The 20,596-nt window shown below is 37.8% G+C and overlaps 1 protein-coding gene across 2 annotated transcripts in view; it reads left to right on the top strand.

The window, feature by feature from the left end:
• Positions 1-77: 77 nt before the first annotated feature.
• The window catches only part of TRIM23 (tripartite motif containing 23), a 35,035-nt gene continuing 14,516 nt past the window's right edge, over positions 78-20,596 (top strand). For both annotated transcript variants that reach the window (XM_030926686.1, XM_010367705.2), the window contains exons 1-7: positions 78-275; positions 6,616-6,778; positions 10,909-11,030; positions 13,567-13,845; positions 14,403-14,585; positions 15,982-16,197; positions 20,423-20,557. In XM_030926686.1, the coding sequence (XP_030782546.1) occupies positions 195-275; positions 6,616-6,778; positions 10,909-11,030; positions 13,567-13,845; positions 14,403-14,585; positions 15,982-16,197; positions 20,423-20,557 (1,179 nt within the window). In that variant the 5' untranslated portion in view covers positions 78-194. The remainder of the gene's footprint in view (positions 276-6,615; positions 6,779-10,908; positions 11,031-13,566; positions 13,846-14,402; positions 14,586-15,981; positions 16,198-20,422; positions 20,558-20,596) is intronic.

Genomic DNA, 20,596 nt, shown 5'->3' with positions numbered 1-20,596 from the left:
GCCCATGCGCGAGGCTGTGCAACGAAGCACCCCACGACTGCAGGGAGGAGGAGTAAGAGTCGGCTAAGCGGGGCCCTGTGTCCTACTGCGCCTGTGCGCCGGTGGCGTGCGCAGAGGCCTCTGGGTAGGTGGCTTAACCCCGCCTCTCAGTTGAGGACTCTGAGGGCTGCATCTGTGGCGCTACTCCTACGAGGATGGCTACTCTGGTTGTAAACAAGCTTGGAGCGGGAGTAGACAGTGGCCGGCAGGGCAGCCGGGGGACAGCTGTAGTGAAGGTGAGGGACCTTGCGTGCTCTGTTCTCCACCATTGGCCTCCCTTCGGTTCATTCTGGAGACCTGGCTGCATCGCCACGGCCCAGGCTTCGATGGGTGGGATGCGCAGCCTCTGGGCCCCTTTTGGCTTTACAAGTCTTGTCCTCTCCTCTGCATCCTTTCTCTCCTATGGCCTGAAATTGCCTGGTCTTCTGCTTATGACATGTCATCATCGGAACATTTATGAAAAGGAGCTTGCGGGCCAGTGACCTAGACCGGTCTTTTCTCCAGGTCCTCTGCTTTTAGTTAAACTCAACAGGCATTAGTTAGCTTAGTATTATAAATTGACCCATCATCATCGTAACTACGTACTACGTTAGGTGTTTTGGCTCGTTAATATCTACTTATGAAGTAGATGTTAATTCCCATTTTACAGGGAGGAAACCCAGGTTTAGGTAACACAGTGTGTGGCAGAGCCCCGGGTTGACCGGCTTTAAAGTCTATGCTTTTCCCTATTGTACTGCGTCTGTAATGAGACATCTGTTACTGGCTGAGCTGCCCTCTCTCCTGTTAGTAGTACAGTCTATTAACACTTTTCAGAAGTCTGCAACATCGTCATAGCTGGGCGTTAACGATAGAGTTAATGAATTTCCTTATGCTTGAAGTTTGAGATTCTACCATGTATAAATGCTCCAGAATGAATTTTCTAAAAAAATCATTTGAAATATGTGGCACTCATTTTTCCCTTCCACTGTTGTGCACGGAGAGATCTGGAGGGGAGAACTGATCTCATTGGTTTATAGAGTAACCTTCGGGAGCATCTCTAATCTAAGAGATTGATAATTCTCATTCCTGGCTACATATTAGGATCACTGAAGATTTTTAGTACACTACTGATGCACTCCTCCTCCAGTTCTGATGAGGTTGACAACATCAGTAGATTTTAGAAATGCCCATAAGTTATTTTAATATGCAACCAGGGTTAAGAATTACTGAACAGGGTAATATATGAAGTTCTTTTAACATCTTGAAAAATAGACACCTATGATTATTCAGTTAATGTTGGTTTTGTATGACAGCAAGTGAGACATTTCTTCCCACAATTTAGTATCAGTCAGTATTGGTGGTGGTCGTGTGATTCAGATGACCTTTAGGTAGTAATGAAGTTATTCTACAGGTGCACAGCATATCTGATATGCAAAAGAGCCCTCGTTATTAGGCATGTTGTGTGATGGAGATTTTATTTATTGAATTGTGCTTTTGCTAAGTAGAGAATACTTGCAGAGTATTTTGTGAATTAACTTGAAGTTTAAGTTTTATTTCGTAATTGGAAGGGGTATCATTGCAGTATCTATTTTTTTGTTACCCTGTTTGCCTTACAGTCTCAAAAGTGTACCAAAGCCTGATGTAACTCCAGTTTGTTACAGCACAGAATTTGATACATCAGAGGCTCACCTTGTTCATTTTCATCTTAATATGTAAAATGTTCCTGAACTGTGCAATAAAATAGCCCTTTCTGACAAAATCTTCATGCCATAATTTGTGGTAGCTATAGGGGTATAAACTGAAAAAAACCTCACTTGTCATTTGTACAGATGAAAGCAATAAGTATTTATTGGAAGGTAAAAGTTGAAGTACGGCCGGGCGCGGTGGCTCAAGCCTGTAATCCCAGCACTTTGGGAGGCCGAGACGGGCGGATCACGAGGTCAGGAGATCGAGACCATCCTGGCTAACCCGGTGAAACCCCGTCTCTACTAAAAACTACAAAAACCTAGCCGGGCGAGGTGGCAGGCGCCTGTAGTCCCAGCTACTCGGGAGGCTGAAGCAGGAGAATGGCGGGAACCCGGGAGGCGGAGCTTGCAGTGAGCTGAGATCGGGCCACTGCACTCCAGCCTGGGTGACAGAGGGAGACTCCATCTCAAAAAAAAAAAAAAAAAAAAAAAAAAAAAAAAAAAAAAGTTGAAGTATATAATGCTAATACTGTGTAAAATGGCCTTGTGCTTGTGAACAAGTTGATAATTACATGGTTTTTATCATTAGAGAAAACAGTAACATAAAAATCTGATATGGCTAGGCACGGTGGCACACGTCTGTAAAGCACAAAGTGCCTGGGAAGCACTTTGGGAGGCCGAAGTGGGCTGATCACTTGAGGTCAGGAGTTCGAGACTAGCCTGGCCAACATGGCCAAGCCCTGTCTGTACTAGTAATACAAAAAAGTAGCCAGGCACTGTGGTGTGAGCCTGTTAATCGCAGTTACTCAGGAGGCTGAGGCAGGAGAACCACTTGAACCAGGGAGGCAGAGGTTGCAGTGAGGCAGAGGTTGCAGTGAGCAGAGATTGTGCTACTACATTCCAGCCTGGGCGACAAAGAGTGAGACTCCATCTGAAAAATAAAAAATAAAGAGTCCGATATTGTGAAATAACTGACATGTAAAAATATATCACAGTTTCTTTTGCTTAGTGAGTCTTCTTAGGCCTTTTAAAATTTAGTCTGAGGCTGGGCACAGTGGCTCACACCTTTCATCTCAGCACTTTGGGAGGCTGAGGTGGGAGGATTGCTTGAGCCCTGGAGTTTGAGACCAGCCTGGGCAACATAGTGAGACCCTACCTCTACAAATAATAATAAACAAAATTAGCCAGGCATGGTGGCACATACCTGCGGTACCAGCTACTTGGGAGTCTGAGGCAGGAAGATTGCTTGAGCTTGGGAGGTCAAGGCTGTGGTGAACCATGCTCAGGTCACTACTTTCCAGCCTGGTTGACCCTTTTTTTTGAGAAAGAGTGAGACCCTTTCTCAAAAAAAAATATAATAATAATAATAATAAATAACAATATAAACATAATCTGATTGATTACAGTTTGATTTACATGTAATAAGTTTGAAGCTGTTTTGGCATTTTGTGAAATGTAGAATTAAGAGCTTTTTCCTATCTAGGGCTTTTTGCTGTTAACCACAATTCCTATTCATAGATACTGAGGAAATATTTTCTTGCTGTATTATTTACCAAGTTGATGCAAAATAGTCTAGTAACTTTATTTTTGGACCTGTGTTTGGTTTGCTAATCAATGGAATTTTATTAGTGCTTTTTGAAAAATGCAGTAACAGCGTAAGGAAGTTCTTTTAAATCTTGTATAGTGGTGGGATCAGAGATACAGGATTGAAATGAACTAAACAAAATTTTAATATGGTTCTTTGGAGTTTATAAACAAATTTTAACTTATTAGAGTATCAATACAGCATTTATAAAATGTTGCATTTATTTTATATCAAATTCTATTGTGAATTTCTTTTTTTTTTTTTTGAGTCGGAGTCTTGCTCTGTCGCCTAGGCTGGAGGGCAGTGGCACAATCTCGGCTCACTGCAAGCTCCGCCTCCCAGGTTCATGCCATTCTCCTGCCTCAGCCTCCCAAGTAGCTGGGACTACAGGCACCTGCCACCATGCCCGGCTAATTTTTTGTATTTTTAGTAGAGATGGGGTTTAACTGTGTTAGCCAGGATGGTCTCGATCTCCTGACCTTGTGATCCACCCACCTTGGCCTCCCAAAGTGCTGGGATTACAGGCATGAGCCACCGTGCCTGGCCTGTGAATAATTTTTCTATATTTAATTGAATTTTTTTTTTTGAGGCAGGTTCTCACTCTGTCACCCAAGTGAGAGTGCAGTGGCACAATCATGGCTCATAGCAACCTCAGCCTCCTGGGCTCAAGTGATCCTCCCACCTTAGTTTTTTATTTTTTTGTAGAGACAGGGTCTCACTGTGTTGCCCAGGCTGGTCTTGAACTCCTGACCTCAAGCAGTCCTCTTGCCTTGGTGTCCCAAAGTGCTGTGATTACAGGTGTGAGCCATGGTGCCTGACCTAAATGGATTTGATAACATGAAACTTTCCCCTTTTTAAAAAATGTAGGATAAATTGAAGTATGTGTATATATGAATAATAAATAGAATTATACATGGGTAGCTGTTCCCTAGCTGTTTCTCTTTCTCATGGGGAACTGATGTTCCAGTGTTACTGGTGTCCTATGTATCCTTCCAGGAAGACAGTACGTTTATACAACAATATAAAAAAAATTTGCTCTTTCCCCACCTTTATGCAAAAATGAGTATATTCTATTTATCATTTTTCTTTTTGTTTTAATCATATGAAATCATTCTGTGTGTACATGAAAAACGTCATCTTTCTCACTATCCTATATAGTTTTATAGTATTATGAATGTGCCATAATTTATTTTCCAAGCTGATATTGATATATGTTTACTTTGTTTTCAATTTTTTGCTAATGCAAATGATGCTTTAAGGACTAACATACAGATTTTGTCACACATGTCTAATATGCTTGTAGGATAAATTCCTGCAACTAGAATTACTGAGTTACTTAAACTTGGTAAATACTGACAGGTTGCCCTCCATAAAAGCTGTATTGCTCAATAAACATTTCATAGCAATTAGTAATGTATGAGAGTGTCTGCTTTCCCACACCTTCACTAACAAAGTGTTACCAATATTTTTGATCTAATCTGGAAAAAAAAAGTATTTTGATGTAGCTTTGATTTGCATTTTTTTCTTTCTTTATTTTTTTGAGACCAAGTTTCACTCTGTGATCTTGGCTCAGTGCAGCCTCCGCCTCCCAGGCTCAAGCGATTATCCTGCCTCAGCCTCCTGAGTAAACTGGGATTACAGGCGCCCACCACCATGCCTGGCTAATTTTTTTGTATTTTTGCTACAGAAGGAATTTCACCGTGTTGTCCAGGCTGGTCTCGAACTCCTGACCTCAGATGATCCACTTGCCTTGGCCTCCCAAAGTGTTGGAATTACAGGCATGAGCCACCGTGCCTAGCCTTAATTTGCGTTTTTCTTGTTATGAGTTAGATTAAACATCTTTTCATGTAAAGAATTTTCATCATCTTTTCTGTGAGCAATGTTTTGTTTCTTATTTTTATTTATTTGTCTCTTCCCAAACCCTTATTTACATTGAAAGACTAAATTTAAATTTCTTTTGAACCATAATAATATACAAAGCAATTATGAATTATCATTTCATGGTGAAAGATATTTGTGTCTCAAGCCCGAAGTCCAAGTTAATTGCAGAGTTAGGTTTAACATCATAGTAGATTTAGTCTGATTTCTGCCTTGGGTTTTCTGTTTTTTACCTTGTGTTGTGTGTTTGATGATGTTGAGCTTAATTGTTTTTAAATTATTTTACTAGACTTTATGTAAGCACTAGGAACTTGGTATTTAAAATACCCTGTTCCTGAGGGTTTTTTCGTCCAACAGGGAAAGACAGGCTAGAAAACGAAGGTATTAAAGCATTTTGGGTGTTATGGTAGACGCTTATACACAGTACTTGGGGGCCCAAAGGACAAGTATAGTCCTTTCCTCAGTGTTAGCATGAAGAAACATGAAACAGTTTCTCATGTTCTGAGAACTATAAGCTGTTGGATATAGTTGGAGCACAGGGTCAGAAGAGTGTGGCAGTGAAGCAGTAGGACAGGGACCAGATTGTAGCGGGTCTTGAATGACAGGAGTTTGAGGTATGATTGAATAGTACAGGGTGGGTATTTTAAAAAAAATAATGAAACACTACAAATATACTTAGAAATAAGTGCTGAAAATGCTTTATTGCTATAAATACAATTTGTTGACTATTTATAAAACATAAACATACGGACTTGAGAATCAGAATATGCTGATAAATAGCCTTTCTTTTGACTGTGTAGCCTTGTGCAAGTCATGTGTCTGTAACTAGAATTAGATAGACAAACTAGTTTCTGATTCAGAGCTATATTTATTGATAGAGCACAGGAATTGAAATTTAAGGTGATTGCTTTTTTGCCTTTGTATTATTTAATGTACATTAGATACTAGAAACTTGAAAGTTAGTTGTAGTCTTTTCTTAACAAGTTCTTTATCATTAACAGGGGTAATTGTTAGCACATATTTTAGATTATTTTGGTTGAAATTAATGATAGTTTATTTGTGTTGAAATTAATGATGGGTTAGGTAGTTGCAGAGAAATTGCTTAAGAACCCGCCTTCAGTAGAATTACATATTGTTTGTACAGATTCAGATGTAATGAGTGAAATCATAATTTTCAACAGATAATGAAGATGTTAATTTACAGCATCTTTGCCCGTAACACTACTATTAGTATTTCAAAGATATTTCATTACGATATAATTTTGGCAGGGTCTGTCAGATGGAATGACTTAAAAGTGATTTAAGATTTTACAACCTACATAGTTCTTTTTCATGGAGGAATAAAGTAACAATGTTGATTCAATATATTAGGTGAATTTTCTTATATACCTAAAATATGTATGCTTTTAAAATGGTTTAAATAATACATCCTTCGTTTTCAAATATTAGGTGCTAGAGTGTGGAGTTTGTGAAGACGTCTTTTCTTTGCAAGGAGACAAAGTTCCTCGCCTTTTGCTTTGTGGCCATACAGTCTGTCATGACTGTCTCACTCGCCTACCTCTTCATGGAAGAGCAATCCGTTGCCCATTTGATCGACAAGTAACAGACCTAGGTAGGAAAAGTATTTGTATGGATTTAATATTGAAAATTGTTCATGTAATGCAAATGTCATAGAAGACAATTTCCTTCCACTTGATTTTTAGAATGATAAAATTCCCAGAAAGTTTCAGAAAGCCTGAGTTTCTATTAAGGTGAATAATCTTCAAGCTATAAACTATCTCACTCTTAGTTACTAATTTTATTTTGTCTTCTGAGATGTTTATATTCAATACTTATCTGTAAAGAGCTTTAAGACACCTGAGAAAAACATGTTACCCTAATTCAAATAAATAAGAATATGCATCACAGAGTGAATCATTTGCCTGAAGCCATTAACCCAATAAAACAATGTTTTCTTTACAAATAAATAAGCCAATAATGAAAATACGGATAAGTCATTGAGTCTCAGCATGTTTTTATTTACTAATATCAAGGACAGAAGTGTTTGTAGCTTGTGATAATTACTCTATTTTCTGTTAAAATGAGTTTGAAGGGTTTGTGGATTTTTTTTGGTTTTCTGTATACTTTTAACACTTGCTTTATATATTTCAAACTAAGTTATTTTCAGGTACCAGATTTGGAAATAATAGCATTTACTAACGTCTGAACAATGATTTTACAAACATAAGTTTTGTAAGTTTACTCTTTTTGATACGGGAGTTTTCTCCAAAAGAGTTTAAGGTTGCCATTTTTTTTTTTTTTTCAGGTTAGTTGCACTATCTAAGACAATTTTAATATATTCATACTATTTTTCAAGTGGAACACATTCAAAATAATTTATCCACCAAAAAAGGAAGCAAGAGTACCTATAATTTTAGGCTGGAAGACTTCAAAATGCTAAGAAACATGGTTTTAAAATATTTTCTGGAGAAAGAAAAGGGTTTTTAAGGTTTGGTGATCTTTGATGTATATAAATAGTCTATTTCCCTGACAACTAATATAGGACAATAATAACATTATAGATAGCGTTAACTTACTAGTAGCCAAGAAATAGTAGGGATTGGGAAAGTCTCTGTACTTTTATTTGGTTTTTTATTCTGTGAGATATGCCTATATCATACTATTTCTTTATATAAAACTATACTTAGGCCAGGCAAGGTGGCTTACACCTGTAATCCAGAACTTTGCAAGGCCAAGGCGGGTGGATCACCTGAAATCAGGAGTTCAAGGCCAGTGTGGCCAACATGGTGAGACCCCTTCTCTTCTAAAAATGTAAAAATTAGCTGGGCGTGATGGTGGACGCCTGTAATCCCAGCTACTCGGGAGGCTGAGGCAGGAGAATCACTTGAACTTGGGAGATGGAGGTTGCAGTGAGCCTAGATCGCGCCATTGCCCTCCAGCCTGGGCGACAAGAGCAAAACTCGTCTCAGACAAACAAACAAAAAAACTATACTTAAAGAAATAGTAATGTTTTTCAAATAGAGGATAGAACCTTCCTTCTATTTTTTTTTTTTTTTTTTTAATGCAGAGTGTTACTCCGTCACCCAGGCTGGAGTGCTGTGGTGCAATCTCAGCTCACTGCAGCCTCTACCTCCAGAGTTCAAGTGATTCTTTCGCAGCCTCCTGAGTAGCTGGGACTGCAGGCACCTGCCACCACGCCTGACTAATCTGTGTATTTTTAGTAGAGATGGGGTTTCACTATGTTGGCCTGGCTGGTCTTGAACTCCTGACCTCAAGTGATCCACCCACCTCAGCCTCCCAAATTGCTGGGATTACAGGTATGAGCCACCACGCCTGACTCTTCTACCTTTTTGAAGAGCACTTTACCTTCTCTACATTAATACCACAATGTGAAGAGTTACTACCTCAATGTTTAACAAAACTAGAATACATCCATCCTCCTTTCTGACTTCTCTGAATTCTGAATCAGAATTCCTCTCTAGTGCAAGAAGAATATGAGTAGTTATTGATACTGTTCAGCAATATTGCTGATTTTCTTCTGCTCATATGGTGAAATTACACTTCCTTGCCCTCTTACACATCACTGTGTGATGTCCATGGATCAGTGAATTGTTTGCAGAAGTGAAGTGTTAGCATCCAGGTAGAAGTTGATAAGAGAAGGTTTATGATTTTCAAAGTAAATTCTTCTCCCTGCTACAGTGAGGTGGTCCAAATGATTGGAGGCTCGGTAGCCTGTGTCCCTGTTTGTGGTCAGTGGGGAACAGTCTCTCTTTTCTTCCCTAACCCCTGAGATGTTGCATGAGCAAAAAGTAAATCTCTGTTGTGTTAAGCCATTGAGATTATGGAGTTGTTTTGACACTTACAGAATTCAGTGATAAATATTAGGCACTACCTAGTAATGCTAGAAGTTTATTTGTATGTATTCATTATATAATGACTGGATATTTAGAAAATTGTCACAACTGTATTTTTAAATTATCACTTAGTGTACTTCTTAACCTTTATGTAAATAGAGAGAACTCAACTTGTTGTAGAATATGTGTTAAAAATTAAGGAGAAGGCCTTCTCCGGGCAAGGCTGAGGATAGATATGTTCAGTCTAGTTTTTTTGGGAGAACCACAACATGGAATGGCCTTTTTTTTTTTTTTTTAAGAGCTAAGAGGAAGGGGAGCCCTGCAGGCAATGATTCCATCAACCTTTTATATATTTATTCATTTAATGAATATGTGTTAGGTGGCAGCTATATCAGATGGTATCTGGTATTTGTTGCATAGGAGTTTACCATAACAAATATTCCTTCTGCTAAAGGATCTGACTTTTATTCATAGGTTTAGGAAGAGTTTGTGTGTTGTCCTGGGTTACAAAGTTATATGTATTTCTTAAGTTAAGTTGCTGCAAAAAGTATTTGAAAATGCTTGTTTTAGCATAATAGTAAAAGTCAGTGACAAAATAGGACTTGTAAAATTAAATGATAGAGAAATAGGCTGGGCACAGAGGCTGAGGCAGGCAGATCACTTTAGGCCAGGAGTTTGAGACCAGGCCGGCCAGCATGGCGAAACCCCGTCTCTACCAAAATATACAAAAAATCAGCTGGACGTGGTGGCACGCACTTGTAGTCCCAGCCACTTGGGAGGCTGAGGCACGAGAATCGCTTGAACCCAGAAGGTGGAGATTGCAATGAGCTAAGATCGTGCTACTGCACACCAGCCTGGGTGACTTAGCAAGACACTGTCTCAAAAAAAAAAAAGTAAAAGAGATTTAAATAACTTTTTTAAGCTGTGGCAAAAAATATATATAACATAAAATTTGCCATTTTAACCACTTCTAAGTTTAGTGGCATTAAGTTCATTCATATTGTTGTGCAGCCTTTACCACCTTTTTTTTTTTTTGAGACGGAGTCTCGCTCTGTCTCCCGGGCTGGAGTGGCCGGATCTCAGCTCACTGCAAGCTCCGCCTCCCGGGTTCAGGCCATTCTCCTGCCTCAACCTCCCGAGTAGCTGGGACTACAGGCGCCCGCCACCTCGCCCGGCTAGTTTTTTGTATTTTTTAGTAAGAGACAGGGTTTCACCGTGTTAGCCAGGATGGTCTCTATCTCCTGACCTCGTGATCCACCCGTCTCGGCCTCCCAAAGTGCTGGGATTACAGGCTTGAGCCACCGCGCCCTGGCCACCTTAACTTTTTTAATGTGTATTTAGATTTTTTTTTTTTTTCTTTTTTGAGATTGAGTCTTGCTGTGTCACCCAGGTTGGAGTGCAGTGCTATGATCTTGGCTCACTGCAACCTCCACCTCCCGGGTTCAAGTGATTCTCGTCCCTCAGCCTCCTCAGTGGCTGGGTTTATGGGCGCCTGATGCCACACCTGGTTAATTTTCGTATTTGTAGTAGAGATGGGAGTTCATCATGTTGACCGGGCTGGTCTTGAACTCCTGGCCTTAAGTGATCTGTCCATCTCAGCCTCCCAAACTGCTGGGATTACAGTCGTGAGCCAATGCGCCTGGTCAAAAAATAATAAATTTTAAAGTGTGTTTCTACTTGGAAGCCTGAGGGATTCTTCTGTTTTTTAAAAGAGAGTATTAACAAAGCAATTATTTTGGTATTAAATAATGGGGAAAATTTGAATTTTTCAAATTTAGACATTATTAACGCCTGAGCTATATGGATTAGAAATTACTTTTGAGGTATGGGTAAAATGATTAATAGTCCATTTTGTTAGATTTAGTTTTTGTTTTTATATTTATTCTAGGAGATTCAGGTGTCTGGGGCTTGAAAAAAAATTTTGCTTTATTGGAGCTTTTGGAACGACTGCAGAATGGGCCTATTGGTCAGTATGGAGCTGCAGAAGAATCCATTGGGATATCTGGAGAGGTATTGATCATACGTGGTGAAATATTTGTTACGAGCATGAATTTTTCTTTTAATATATGCCATTAGTAGCACAATATTACCTCATTTATTTCAGCAGGTAAATTTCTAGAAACACAACTTTTCATTACATTATAGTTCTGAAGGCCAACACTATTCCCAAGAGAAAAAAGTAGAACTAGAATTATTTGAAAATACTATGCCTAAACTATGCCTTATGTGTGAACTTTTTTTTCCCTTATCATAATTCAGTTCTACCAAGAATAAAGTGAAAAGAGGAAGAAGATTATAGAATAGTAAGAAAGATAAGTAAGCAACAGTAGAGTAGAGGATGCAAAAGTAAATTAGTCAACAGAAAAACTCAATGAGAGAAAGTAAAACTCCATGTAAGAGGCCATTTAATATACAGGGAAAAATGCCTTAAAGATAGCAGTAGCTTCTGAGGGAATTGTTACTATTCTATCTTCAAGAAAAGGTTAAACTTTTTATAGATGTACTGTCTTTATCCATACAGGTAGATGTCTGGTAAATATTAGAATCCATGAACACTGGATTTTTTAATAATGTAAAAGTATATTTTTAGCACTTATGTATTATTTGCATAGCTGCACATATGTACTATAGGACATGGCTTTCATAGGCTGTTATGGATAGAAATATATTTGGAGTAAATATCAGTTAATGATTTTGGTGATCAACTTGCAAACCACATATTTGTATCAAGAAAAAAGGCGGGGCGCGGTGGCTCAAGCCTGTAATCCCAGCACTTTGGGAGGCCGAGACGGGCGGATCACGAGGTCAGGAGATCGAGACCATCCTGGCTAACACGGTGAAACCCCGTCTCTACTAAAAAATACAAAAAACTAGCCGGGCGAGGTGGCGGGCGCCTGTAGTCCCAGCTACTCGGGAGGTTGAGGCAGGAGAATGGCGTAAACCCGGGAGGCGGAGCTTGCAGTGAGCTGAGATCCGACCACTACACTCCAGCCTGGGTGACAGAGCGAGACTCCGTCTCAAAAAAAAAAAAAAAAAAATGTCGGATTGCTTTCTGCTTCTCTTTTATTAGATGATGATTTCTTTATACTAAAGTGAATCAGTGAAATTAATTTCAAACTGCAACACTCTGTTTTCTAAAATTTCTGCAGTTCTTTCATGTGCTAAATCTTTAATCTTTACTTCAAAAGATATTACTGTTAGCTAATGTTGACTTTATAATTTATAATTTATTTATTTGTCAGGTCTGGAAAACAGAAGACCTGAATTTTTATGGCACATATATACACTTCTCATAATTGCAAACAAAACTCTTCCACTTTGGATTCATTTTTTATTTAATGTGATAATGAATGACATCATTGATGTATTTAAACATTTTTATTTTTGAAAAAATTTATACTAAATTTCTCCCCTTCCACTTATGGCCTTTTAACATTTAGTAAAAGTGTTCAAAGCATTCTTGATTATCTGACATGTAATTTTTTATCTACTTGAAATAAAAATAATTATTTAGTGATTAATTATTTTTTGTAATTCCTGAAAACTAGAACTAATATTTAGATGCTTACATATAGGTTTTGTTTATTAATTGTTATTTTTTAAGACAGAGTCTCCCTCTGTCACCCTTGCTAGAGTACAGTGGCGTGATCTCAGTTACCTGCAGTCTCTGCCTCCTGGCTTCAAGTGATTCTTGTGCCTCAGCTACCTGAGTAGCTGGAATTACAGGTGTATACCACCACACCTGACTAATTTTTGATGTTTAGTAGAGATGGAGTTTCTCCATGTTGGCCAGACTGGTCTCTTACTCCTGGCCTCAAGTGATCACCTGCCTCAGCCTTCTTAAAGTGCTGGGATTACAGGTGTAAGCCACTGAGCCTGGCCTATTTTTTTTTTTTTTATTTGCTTAAATCAGTGGTTTTCTGCTATGATTGTGCAATAGACTCACCTGTGGAGCTATTAAAATACGTGGTGTATAATTAGAAAAATATATACAAGTCTAGGGTTCATCCACAACCTGTTGAAATAAGAATTTCTCAGATTAGAGTCCAGACAACTGTTTTTAAAAGCTTACAGCTAATTCTGATGCATACTCCTACATTTTCTACATAGTATTTGTGCTTCTGTCCTTCCTATACATCATTATGACAACTAATACTTAAAGCTATGGGGTTGTATTTAGTATCAGATTTTTGTAGTTTTAAAAAAAGACTTTTGACTTCTCTATGGTTTAGTTTCTTTTGTGTAAAGTGACAGGATTTGGTGGAAGAGATCTTTGCACCGAATATGAATCTACGAGAATAGTTTTATTTTTGGTTTCAAATTCATAACATATATTGATCAGTTAATCTTGGAAATAGCTTCTTACCTGTAGAAATAAATGCTTCTCGGATGAGTATTGAATGACCTTTGTGCTTAATGACCAATATATTTTCATATGTAAATATTGGTCAGTAAAGCAAAAAAGATTATGGGATTCTATATTTAAAAATTTGTCATGTTACACTGATTGGGTTCAATTTTAAGGCATTAATTTTTTGTTTATCAGAGCATCATTCGTTGTGATGAAGATGAAGCTCACCTTGCATCTGTATATTGCACTGTGTGTGCAACTCATTTGTGCTCTGAGTGTTCTCAAGTTACTCATTCTACAAAGACATTAGCAAAGCACAGGCGAGTTCCTCTAGCTGATAAACCTCATGAGAAAACCATGTGCTCTCAGCACCAGGTGCATGCCATTGAGTTTGTTTGCTTAGAAGAAGGTTGTCAAACTAGCCCACTCATGTGCTGTGTCTGCAAAGAATATGGAAAACACCAAGGTCACAAGGTATGTTTTATTATTATTATTAATCAATTGGATCACTGTAGCTACTTTACCAGCTCAGTATTTGTTTTCACTGACCTGGTTCTTTATTCTGAAAGTAGGCATTGAAGAAGAGTTAAGTGATGAATGATTGTGTTTGGTAGCATGAAAATAAATGAGAGATTTAATTTCTAAATGTTACTAAAAAAAAAAAAAACTTCAAAGAGGCGTCATCATTCTTCACAAAAAAATAGCCTTTGAGCAGGAAACAAACATTCTGTTTGCTTGCATGTTTTCATAATGCACCAGATTGTTTGACAATATTTATGTCTGTTAGCTCTTAGGATATAATTTTAGAGATAGTCTCTTGGTTTCTTGTTTAGCAATAAATGGACTTCCAAATTTTAAATTACTTCTTTGCAGTACAGTTTTCTTATAAAGGAGTGAAAGTAAATTATAATATTTTTCTGTGTTATAAAAGTCACTTGTGGCTGATGCTTTTTTGTATTAATAGGGATTTAAGTAGTTTTTTATATTATTAGTCAATACTATGAGTTCTTTTCTCATGTTACATTTTATAGCATTCAGTATTGGAACCAGAAGCTAATCAGATCCGAGCATCAATTTTAGATATGGCTCACTGCATACGGACCTTCACAGAGGAAATCTCAGATTATTCCAGAAAATTAGTTGGAATTGTACAGCACATTGAAGGAGGAGAACAAATCGTGGAAGATGGAATTGGAATGGCTCACACAGAACATGTATGGATTTTTTTTCTTCTTCCCCTTTCTCATTCTTTTTTGTTTTTCATATTTTCACCTTCTACTAAGTATTTAATGAGCAATTACAATTTGCTAGTATTGCACCAGTCATTAGAAAGTTTTTTAAAAGTCTCTGTCTTTAAGGAACTCATTCATCACGGAACAGAGAGTTTTAAATGTGGTGACTTTTATGGAGGAGAAGTACAGGGTGCTTTGGCATCACAAAATGGGCAATGATTTATGGAGGTCAGAGAAATCCTTATAGAAGAAATGATGTTGAAACTGAGATTTGAAGAAATTCAGTCAAGGAAAAGAGCAGAATGGGGAATGAATTGTCCCAAGAAGGGAGCAATATGTTAAAATGTTTGGAAGTGAGAATTGGACAAATTGTAGAGACTTAAAGAAGCTCACTAGTTAGAGCTTTGAGTATTGAATGGGACATGACAAGAAAAGAGGATATGGAGAGTTCAAAGCCAAATCATGCAGGATCTTGTCAGCCATGTTAATAAAGAGTTCAGAACTTAGTTTAAGGACAGTGATGAGCCATTGAAGAATTGACATAGGAATGACATGATCAGATTTTCCTTAAGAAAGGTTGTTTTAAATTTAGAAAATGAATTGGAGGAGCAACAAAATTGGAAGTAGGTAGACCTATTAGGATGTTGTTAAAGTTTTCTAGTTAAAATTCTAGAGATGCTTATGGCCTATAATATACTAGGGTAGAGAGAGTGGACACAAGTCGATGGATTTAAGATTTTGAAGAAGTAGAATAGATAGGTCTTAGTGATTAATTGTTAATATTGATTGGATAGGTAACTTGGAGGTGATGAGGCATGATCAGATTCTGGATATATTTTGAAGTCAGCAGAATTTGCTGAGGGAGTAGTGGGCTATGAAAGAGAGGTGATCATGATGACTCCAATTTTTTTTGCTTTCATCCTGATGGATGGAGTTGCCATTTACCAAGACAGAGGCAATTAGGTTTGGGAATAGGGGAGACTGGAGATTAGGCATTCCATTTTGCTTGAGATGTCATTTATAAACAGTTGAATTTCCAATGTCTGTGCATTAGGGGAAAGATCTAGCATGGAGATTTATATTTTGCAATTTAATATAGATGGTATTTAAACAATGTCTTGCTCCGTCACCCAGGCTGGCATGCAGTGATGTGATCACGACTCACTGCAGCCTTGACTTCTGGGGCTCAATCAGTCCTCCCATTTCAGCCTCCTGAGTAGCCAGGACTACAGGCACATACCACCACGCCTGGCTAATTTTTTCTATTTTTTGTAGAGACAGGGTTTTGCCATGTTGCCTAGGCTGAAATTTTAAATATTTCACAGGTAAAATCTTTATTAACATTACAGTTACTTAAAATTTATTTTCATTTTCTTAGGTACCAGGGACTGCAGAGAATGCCCGGTCATGTATTCGAGCATATTTTTATGATCTACATGAAACTCTGTGTCGTCAAGAAGAAATGGCTCTAAGTGTTGTTGATGCTCATGTTCGTGAAAAATTGATTTGGCTCAGGCAGCAACAAGAAGATATGACTATTTTGTTGTCAGAGGTTTCAGCAGCCTGCCTCCATTGTGAAAAGACTTTGCAGCAGGTAGGTAGTTTAAATGTGGTTAGGGTTTTAGTTGTAAGTTTAAGTAGATAATGACCAGAGGTATACATTAGTGTATTTTATTATTATTTTGTGTCTGCTGTATGCAGTAACTTTGTGCTTAGGACATGGTCTGCAACCTTGAATTATTTCACTAGTGTGGAATTATCAGTGCCCTCTCGTTCATGTGCCCTCCCCACCTTGAGCCATGGGTTCTCGAAGCCTTCTAACTTCTTGTCATTCTTCAGTTAATGCCAAATCCTTTTACTCTTCTTTGCCAAGCATATATGTACTGTTTTTTTTTTTTTTTTTTTTTTTTTCTTGCTTGGAGTGCATATATCTCTCTTTTCTTATAGTGGAAATCTTCCTTCTCCTTCAAGGTCCAGCTTAAATGTTTGCCTTTCTTTGAAGCTTTCTCTTTGTTGGTCTTTTTTTGAGTGCCTCTCTAGCATGTACTGCCTACCTCTGCTGTAATTCGGTGGTTCTTCACTGTTAGAACAAACGTATGTTTTGTGCTGGTTGAGATACCATAAGCAATTTGTTACCCAGTTTGCAGATGACTTACTTTTTAAATAAGTGAGGCTCAAAGTTATTCTAACAGAAATGTCAGCCTTATCCATTTGTGTTTTGGATCTGTTTTCCTAAGTGTGAGGTATAAGGATAGCTATTGCCCTAGGAATTTCAGAAAAGCTGCAGTCTGTGTTATCTTCACTGATATATTGCTGATAATTGTGTTGATTTCAAATCATTGTAGGCTAAGCCTTTTACATTGTAGAGCTTTTTCTCTTAAGTATCTGATTACACTTACATGAAAGTGGCCAGTCTATAGCCTCATCAGTCTTGGATTATCATTGAGTTGTTATTACACTGAATTGTAACAGTTGATATGTATGCTATTTATTAAGTTGATTTTCAGCTCGAAACCTACTCTTTTATCCTCTGCTTTGTGATACTAGGGCTAGAACTCTGTAGACCTCGTAATTGTGTTGCCAGCTGGACCCATGTTAGGTACTGTCAAGAGGGGGCATAGTTACTCATGTTAGGAGACCACCCTTCTCGGAGGTTTGAGTTTCAGCTCCGTGAGCCCCTCCTGCAAGTTTCTAAGTTTTAATAATTCTAACCTCTTCCTTTTATTCCCTCAGCACTGGAAGTGGTAGCTATATTATTTCATACAATTGCTACCTCCATAGTACCTCAGAGTTCCTTTTATCCTTTTAGTTACCTAGTTAATAACCACACCTAGTTAACAGTTTTTATTTTAAGTTCTTTCTATTCAAATAGTGGTGTGATTTGTGTCTTCTGATTTGACATCGAATGACAATATGCCTGTGTGTTTTAGATGCTGACCTTGTTCATCTTTGATGCATCTTGATGCATCTTGTTCATCTTTGTGTCACTGAATTCTTTGCATCTAGATAGAAGAGCTTAATAAATACATGTTTAACTCATGGCAGATAATGAAGCTACACAGCAAAATCAGAGTGGAATCGTGTCCTAAATCATACTAACTTGAATACTTAAAAGTATATTCATATTTATTTTATGAAAAAGTATTTTCATAGTTACTGAAATATTTAAGTGTTTTAGAGTTTCTGAAGTGTTGTGCCAAAATGACTGGTATATTAGTCCATTTTCACACCGCTCTACAGATACTACCCGAGACTGGGTAATTTATAAAGGAAAGGGGCTTAATTTACTCACAGGTTTGCATGGCTGGGGAGGCTTCGGGAAAGTTACAATCATGGTAGAAGGCAAAGGGGAAGCAAGTACCTTCTTCACAAGGCAGCAGGGGAGAGAGAGAGAGAGAGTGTGAGCAAAGGGGAGATGTCACATTTTAAAACCATCAGATGTCATGAGAACTCACTATCATGAGAATAGCATGGGGGAAACTGTCCCCGTGATCCAATCACGTCCCTCCCCAGATATAGGGATTACAATTCAAGATGAGATTTGGGTGAGGACACGGAGCCAAGCCATATGAACTGGTAATTTTTAATAATACAATATTATCTATGTTAATGCAAAAAAATCAAGGTCTTGGATTCATTTTTCATATGGACGTATTAGTTTTGTTCTATTTTATGACTACAGAATACTAACCAATGTTCTTTAAAGTTCCCACTACAGAGAAAATTGAATAGAGGAATGGATGGAACATCACAAATTGATCTTCACTTCTGAGAACATAATTTAATCATCCATCCACTCTAAACAAATTATGCATCATCTAAAGTTCTTGGCATGATACTGGATGCTGAATATTCATTTAGCAAATATGTACTGAGCACCTAACATATGCCGTGTATTTAAAATATATCAGTGGACAAAAGAAGCGAAAAGCCATAATCTTGTAGAATTAGCATTCTAGCAAGAAGACAGGCAATAAACCATAACCATATCTAAGTAAGTTAATTATACTATATGTTAGAAAGTGGTAAGAGCTAATCAAAAAAGAATTCTGCAACTGCATGTTTGTGTTTGTACAGCAGATTGCATTATTAAGTAGAGTAGTCGGAGTAAGCATTATTGAGGGAAGGTGAGATTTGAGCAAAGATTTAAGTAAAAAGTTGAAGGAATTCATTCAGGCCCTAACTGGGAGAAGAACATTCTAGTTGAGGAAATGTTTATAGCAAAAACCCTAGGGCAGCATGCCTGGTATGTTTGAGGAACAGGAAAATTGACCTCTTGACTGGAGTAGAATAAGCAAAGGACAGAGTAATAGGAGCTGAAATCAGAGATTAATAGAGAATTATATGTAAGGAAAACCCTGTGAGGCATTATAAGGACTTCAATTGTTTTTTTTTTTGGCCGGGGGCTGGGGGGAGTGGGGGAGTGGGACAGGGTCTTGCTCCCAGGCTAGAGTGCAGTGATACAGTCTGGTCTTACTATAGCTTCTGCCTCCTGGGATCAAGTGATCCTCCTGCTTCAGCCTCCTGAGTAGCTGGGACTACAGGAGCAAGCCACCACATCCAGATAATTTTTTGTATTTTTCATAGAGACGGAGTTTCGCCATGTTGCCCAGACTTGTCTAAAACTCCTGAGCTCCCAAAGTGCTGGCACTACAGGTGTGAGCCACCATGCCTGGGTGTACTTCAGCTTTTACTGATTGGGATAGGAGGACCATTGTAGAGTTTTGAGTAGAAATGTGACTTAATCTTATGTGTTAAAATGATTGTTCTGGCCTACGTGTCTAAAATAGATTGGAAGAAGGCAAAAATGGAAGGATGGAATTCAACAGTTAAGCGACTGTTGTAGAATTCTAGATGAGAGGTAATAGTAGCTTGGATAATAGGGATTAGAAGCACCCAGATTCTGGATATTCAAAAGAATTTGTTAACAGATTATATGTAGGGCATGTGGGAAAGAGAAAGCAATAATGACTTCAGCGTTTGTCCTGAACAGCTGAAACAGTGGAATTGCTGTCAACTAATATGAGTATCTAACAGTGAGCAAAAACAGATAATACTGTCATTCTCATGAAGCTTGCATATTATTGGGAGATCTCTTTCATATAAAGACTATATGGTATATGTATAGATAGTCTGTAATAATATTCAAGAAACTGGAAAGTTCTTGACTTTGAGGAGTGGATCTGGGGATCTAGAGGGAGTTTGACCTGTATTCTTTATTTTTTTAACGAATACATGTATATCTGAAATTATTTTTTAAACTTTTTATAGAAGTAGAACATAGATATAGAAATGTATGCATAAGTATTCAGTTGGCTGAATTTTCAGACTGATCATTAATGTCTAACTAGCACCTAGATCAAGTAACAGAACATTGTCAGTTCCCCAGTAGTCCCCTCATACTCACTTCTGGCCACTACCTGCCTTTCCCACCATGATAAATCACTATCTTGACTTCTAATGTATATCTTAATTTTGGTTGTTTTGGTAATTAAATGAAATCATACAGTATGAATTCTCCATGCCATGTCTTCTTACACTCCACATTGTGTTTGTGAAATTTCTATCATCATGTGTAGCTATGGTTTATTCTCACTGTGATGTCGTGTTCCATTTATCAATGTTCTACAATTTATCCATTCTTTTGTTGCTAGGTCCTTAAATTATATATTAATGCCCAATTATTATTCTTGTCAAATTTACATTTAACTTTGACTACTATAATGTTAAAACTGCTTTTATTGTGAGTTGGTAATATAAGTCTCTTTTCCTTATTTCTTATAAAAAGTTTATAAGAAATATTGTTTTGCCTCTTATAGGATGATTGTAGAGTTGTCTTGGCAAAACAGGAAATTACAAGGTTACTGGAAACATTGCAGAAACAGCAGCAGCAGTTTACAGAAGTTGCAGATCACATTCAGTTGGATGCCAGCATCCCTGTCACTTTTACAAAGGTACTGTACTTTATTTTTAGGTATTTTTTTCTGACAAAT

Source organism: Rhinopithecus roxellana, chromosome 3 (assembly GCF_007565055.1).
Source record: "Rhinopithecus roxellana isolate Shanxi Qingling chromosome 3, ASM756505v1, whole genome shotgun sequence".
NCBI lineage: Eukaryota > Metazoa > Chordata > Mammalia > Primates > Cercopithecidae > Rhinopithecus > Rhinopithecus roxellana.
This window is presented reverse-complemented; position numbering and strand designations above follow the sequence as displayed.